Raw genomic sequence first — 6,599 nt, 5'->3', positions numbered from 1 at the left:
TTGCGTTTTTCGTTCCTATGGTTTGGTCAAAATTGCACTTTTGGTCCCTAACTTTATATACGTAAGGGACTAAAAACGCAACAAAATCAAACCACAGGGATGATCCGAATGCAAAAAAAAAGTTAGGGACCAAACTTACAACTTTGACCAAACCATAGGGTCGATTTTCGTAATTTACTCTAAAAGTTTATATATTATTCACATCAAATAACATAAGATAGAACTTAGAGGGCTAACTATGGCGTTAATCCAAACACTAAGTATGCAATACATATATATACACCAAATTGATAGAAACTTTGCATAAACAGTCCTAAGCTGACAAATAAATATATTTAATTCAAGGTTCATGACCAATATTATAACATCCATGTATAGAATTAAATTATTAATATTTCGTTTTCTTCTCTACATATATGAAAAGAACAAATCTTACAATTGAATTATAGATTACAAAAATGTGGAATTCTCTCTTTACTACCTCATTCCTATCCATTTCTCTTCTTAACTACTCTCACCTCTCTTCAAGGAAGACTACATATCGCAAAAAGAAAGCAAAGTAAGATCTGGAATTGTAAAAAGGACAAGAAAAAAGGACCCAGTAAGTGATCAACAAAAGACGAGGGTCGTAAATTGGTGTCATGTGTCCTCACAAGTGGGAGAGTTTGGCCTTCTGACAAAACGCCCCTGTAAAATCACAAAGTAGACACATAAGTACTAGAAATATTAGTTAACAATGTAATGGTGTTTTTGTGAAATGGTTGGTAGTAACACATGCTTTAAGGGTTGTACTTTATATGTTGTGAGTTGTTAGATAGTTACAAATGGTTTAACATTTAGAATTTCACATCTTTTAAGGGCGTTGAGATTTATGTTAGTTTCATGCACAAAAAATAATATTTCTAGACATATATACCATTACAAGAAAGTCAGAGCATATGAATTCAATTATTTTAAAAATTGAATGACTATATTGTCATGGATATTTTTCGAAATGAATCTTTTATTTTATCATCTCATGTAATATGCAACAATTTTATTTGTAAACAGTAAGTTTATTCCAACATTCCATTACATAATAATTTCGCAATCATTATTTTAGACCTTCAAAGAGTATTTATACTTTATCCATACTTGAGAATTTATACTTTATCCATCATGCATCAATCATTATTACTGTATTAATAGCACCTTACTTTTGCTCGTTGTGGGGTTGTCAGTCCCACAAAACCAATTAATCTATGACAACGAGATATTGAGATACCATAAATGAATTTTAAAACATATTTTAATCATATAATGGTTTATTTATAGTATATAGTCTGAATAATATTATGGTTTTTATATAATATTAAACATTAAACAAATTTGCAACACTCGCTATGCTATGTTTGGAGTGTTCAGAGATTTTTAGGGTGTTATATTTGTAAAACTAAAAAAATAATTTACAAGCTAAATTTCTAAAAAAATATAACGTTTTCACGAATTTGTTGAGTTTTTCTATAGGTTTTTCAAAAAAGATTTTTACTAAATATAAAAAATTCAATTTTTTACCTATATTATTATATCATTTCATATATTTCTTATAAGTTAATTTATCAAAAATTCTCTTTATTATTTTACAACTAGTTTTTTCAATTGGTATGTCAAATATAATTTTACTAATGAGAAAATGAGTAAATGATTAACCAATTATATATACCTTGGATCTAGGCCGTCTATCTGCGTTGACCTTTCTGACTTGGTATCTAATTTTTTTGGAGAAAAGACGTGTTCGTTTTTTCTCTTTGTAACGCATTACACTGGCTTCTCTTAATCCACCATTTTCTGAGAATAGGTCTATTTGGGCTAATTTGGCCTGACGATAAAAACAACATACAAGTAAGAGTGAGAATGATAATATCAATTTAATATTAAACTTCATATTATAGTACATTGTGATAGTTTGGAATTAAATATTTAGAAGCAGGGAGTGCAGACAAAATAAGACCTAATTATATATTAGAACATAATTTTGATCATGATATATTTTAATAGGTGTATATTTTAATGAGTGTAGATGGTTTTTTTTTTTTCTGTTTTTCTAGAACAAAATGTCAACTTTTGATATAAACAAATACAAAATTAAATATTTTTAGAATAGAACAAAATATTTAATTTTGAACATCATAGAATAATGTTATAAAATTTCGAAATGATTACGTATGGCTATCAATATTTGAATAAAATATTGTAAAGCAGATATATTATTTTGAAGTAATTTGATTTATAAGTTTGGATATGTTTTTGAATTATTTATATAAAATGTTTATTAATATATGTTGTATTTTTGTATTATTAATATATCTTTTTAAAATTTTGATTATACTAAGTTTAAAAGTGTATTTGCTTAAATAATTAGTTTTTAATATGTTATTATTGCTTTAGTTAGAGCATCCGCATCAATGCATAATAATAGAGTTATTTATTTATTTATTTATTTATTTATTATTTTCTATTTTTACAATAGGAGACTTTTTCATTTTAATTTTTATAAATTATGTGTAGATGTTGCGGTTCAAAATCTGTGGGTCTTACATAATAAATGAAAAAACTCTTAACTACAGTTAGCTAATTAACAAACTTATTCAAAAAACTTTGAATTGAATAAACTATCATAGTATATTTTTACTTTTGAAAAGTTTTTTTTAGAAAAAACTTTTAAAAAAACTCATATTGTAAAAATCTATTTACCAATTTTATCCTTATCTTTATTTTTCTTGAAACACAAAGCACTTTAAAATGAATTCAAGCCATATAAAGTACTCGGACATTAAATATGGATATATGTTATATTATTGATGGTTTAGTTTTTTATTTTTAAAATTAGAAAAAATGACAAAAATAGCCATTTACACTAATGACATTACAAAAATAGCCAAAAAAAATCAAAATTACAAAATTAGCCAACGATTTCGTAGATGGAGATGCCCCATCTGCGAAATGAGCTTCTCATCTGCGAAAGTACAAGCACCTAAAGCACAGTTGTGCTTTAGGTGCTTGTACTTTCACAGGTGGTTTTAATTTTTTTTTTTTAATATTTTTGCTGTATGTATAGGGGTAATTTCGCAGATGGAATAGGTCCATCTGCGAAATACTCTCACTCTATCTGCGAAATCGTGGTATTTTTTGTATAACTTTTTTTTTTTTTTTTTTTTTTAAGTCTGACTATGAAATTATAATTTTTGTATAATTTCTACAAAACTTTTTATATAGCAACATGATTTCGTAGTCAAACCAACTCATTTCATAGTCAAACTTAAAAAAAAAAAAAGAAATTATACAAAAAATACCACGATTTCACAGATAGAGTGAGAGTATTTCGCAGATGGACCTATTCCATCTGCGAAATTACCTCTATATATACAGCAAAAATATTAACAAAAAAAAATTAAAACCACCTGCGAAAGTACAAGCACCTATAGCACAGCTGTGCTTTAGGTGCTTGTACTTTCGCAGATGAGAAGCTCATTTCGTAGATGGGGCATCTCCATCTGCGAAATCGTTGGTTATTTTTGTAATTTCAATTTTTTTTGGCTATTTTTGTAATGTCATTAGTGTAAATGACTATTTTTGTAAATTTCTCTTAAAATTATTGTTAAAAATTCCTATAAAAGAATACCATTAAATATTATCAATAAAAAATTTTGTAAGATATTTTTAATGTTATATTTTAATAAAAGAATATTGATATAATTATTAAAAATGAATCGTTATACATAAAAATAAATAACTTAATATAATGTAATGATGTTGTTTTGTACATATATAAACATATTTTACCAAACATTATAAAACAATTATCAGTTTATTATATTTTAATACCGAATAAATTAATCCAAACAATTTTAATGACTTTATTTTACGATTCAGTAAACTAAATAAAACAAGAATAAAATGAAAGTAAAATAACAAGTAAATGAAAGCCTCGTCAATTATTTATGCATGATAATAAATACAATTATATTTAAACTGTATAAATTTGAGAGTTTACAAAATTAGTTAACAAAACCTTTGTGTGAATAATATAGTAAAAAATCTAAATTAGATTTGAAGTTATTTCAAGAGAGCACTTACATGGATGTCACCTCCAGGAGACTCCGACCCGGAAATTTCCTCTGGCAACGGCGACCCTTTATCCGACCAAGCATTCAAGACGTCGTCGTAATTCAATTTCAATAGCAATCTGGACCCAATTTCAGGACTGGAATTCTCCTCTCCTGGATTCGAATTCCCCTGCTCCAAATCCGATTCCGACCTCTTCATCAATTCCTCAATTTTCTTCTTCTTCTTTTCCACCGGAGCTTTCTTTACCTTTCCCGGAGCCACTATTGCTGCCGCCACAGGCGGCGAAATGTTCACCACATTCACCGTCGGAAAATTCCACCAATTCCCATCATCACCGTTCTTCAATGCCCTCACCCCATTCCTCATTCCGAAACCAAAATTAAACTCCAAATTCCCACCAAATCCGAGCCCCATTGGGTACCCATAACAAGTTTTCGAATTTGGAGAAAAATTATCAGATGATTTGTAGTTTTGGATTGTGGAGTTCGAGCTCCCCATGATGCTATCAATCCCCTCTTCAATTTCTTCATCAAGCATTGACTCTGTATCGAAGTCATCTTCAAACCCATCACACAATTCCATGGAATTCGAACCGGAATTACAATTCCGGTATTCGGTTTCCCTTGGACTCAGACAAGAACTTGCTAGTTTTGAATCAAACAATGAACTGGGTTTCTCCAAAATTGGCTGATGAAGGAGGAAACCGGAGTTTTTTATCATCGGAAATGGTAAAAGCAACTCCGGTGGCTCATGCATAGAAATGCTATTTTGTCTAGAGAATTTCGAAAGATTACTGTTCTTCTTTGTAAGGTTTTTAGTTGAGAAAACTTTGGGACAAGCTATCGAAAGAAGAACAGCTGCTTCATTGTAAGTTTGATTGGGTCTTTTTCGAGGAGTTCGTGGTTTCCGATTGGAGATTGCTATTGGAGAATTGCTTGATTCAGAGAGAGTTGAAGATGGAGAAGATGAATTAGAAGTTCTACTAGAAGTTGATGATGGACATTTCACAATATTTTCGATATCAAATCCATAAGCTCTTCCTGTCCCTCCACTTAAACAAGATGACATTTTTGAGACTCCAAGAAACTCAATTCACCCCAAAATTCATGAAAGAACCCAAAAAGGTATTAATCTTCAGAAAGTGAGATGAAATGGAAGAAACTCAGAAAACCCAATTCCCCTAATCAAGGAAATTGTTGAATTCAATGGAGAAAGAGTTTGCTATTGGTTTAAGACGCATAAAGAAAAACAAGAAAACCCCTAAACCCTAAAAAGTGCCGACTTTTTGGAATCTTATAAAAAATTGAAACAAGATTAAAATAAGCAATGGAATGGAATAAGAGGATCCCCGAAACAGTTTTTTAAAACTTGCAAAAGTTGATAAAAAATCAACCTTGAATTCATAAAAGAAGGCAGAGACTTTGCTCAATCAAGAAAGTGGAAGTGTAGAACACAAACAGAGAGGTACATATATAGTACGTGTACTCTATTTGAAAAGATTTGAATACACAAATCCCAAGATTTTTACTTATCATGAGTTGGCTTATCCCAGAAACACAAGAAAATATCCGATCAAGATTTATAAAAAGAAATAAAAAAAAAACATAAAAACACACACAGAGAGACAGAGAGATAGTATGGAGTCACGGGCATGGAGAAGAGATAAAAAGGGAAGAAAAAAATCTGTTTGTTAGTCCTGTAGTAGACCCCCCTCTCATTTTCTCTCTGTAATTCTTCTTCTCTTATCTCTATGAGTGATCCTGTAATTTCAGCAACCATAGTGGGCCACACGAGTCGTGGTCACTGACTCACTGAGTATTATGTGACACATAAAATAGGCATAGAGGAATCGAGTAACTAACCTGTTAGTAAGGAGTTCTACAAATCAACTAAGTAAGTTTTAGGCCATTGGCCTATGGAGGGTTAATTTGAAGACAAGTTGAGAATGAGGAGGTTGCAATGGAGCAATGAAGAGAGAATGAGTACAGAAGAAGAGACAAGAAAGAGAGGTTGTAAGCATTTCTGATTGGAAGGGGACCAGTGTTTGTGTGGGCCATTGGCCTATGACGATGAGTATCTTTCTTTCGCATCTATCTCTCTATAATTTATCTTTTTACATTGGCTAAGGTGAGTGACCCTTTTAGGAGAAAGATGTAGTAAAAGGTCTAAGCATTAATTGGAACTCATGCGGACTATGTTTTTGGAGGATCAAAAAGAGGTGTAGGTGATCTATTTTTATTTTGCATATGGTTCTAAGCTGATTGTCGTAAATGAATATTTTAAATAGATCACCAATCACAAATTAACAAATATTATATGACTAAATGCACCAATCACAAATTAGCAATTAATTTATTAATTTAATAAATAAGTAAGGGTATGACAGTAATCTTGACTAGAATTAATTATGGTAAAGATTTAAAACATTTAATATCCTTTAAAAATTAGAGAAATCAGTTGAAAAACCCTATTAGCCGTCGACCTCCCTCATC

General features: G+C 30.2%; 1 protein-coding gene across 1 annotated transcript; it reads right to left on the bottom strand.

The window, feature by feature from the left end:
* Positions 1-357: 357 nt before the first annotated feature.
* Positions 358-5,970, bottom strand: LOC145061115 (protein CHLOROPLAST IMPORT APPARATUS 2-like). Its single transcript, XM_079008493.1, has 3 exons — positions 4,117-5,970; positions 1,703-1,858; positions 358-687 (listed from the first exon to the last, which is right to left on the bottom strand). Exons 1-3 carry the CDS (start codon positions 5,173-5,175, stop codon positions 640-642), a joined length of 1,263 nt encoding a protein of 420 aa, XP_078864619.1. The 5' UTR covers positions 5,176-5,970; the 3' UTR covers positions 358-639.
* Positions 5,971-6,599: the final 629 nt, after the last annotated feature.

The sequence above is a fragment of the Lactuca serriola genome, chromosome 7 (assembly GCF_051521515.1).
Source record: "Lactuca serriola cultivar US96UC23 chromosome 7, Lser_US96UC23_V15, whole genome shotgun sequence".
NCBI lineage: Eukaryota > Viridiplantae > Streptophyta > Magnoliopsida > Asterales > Asteraceae > Lactuca > Lactuca serriola.
Note: the sequence above shows the minus strand (reverse complement) of the source record. Positions and strands in the feature narration are given on the sequence as shown.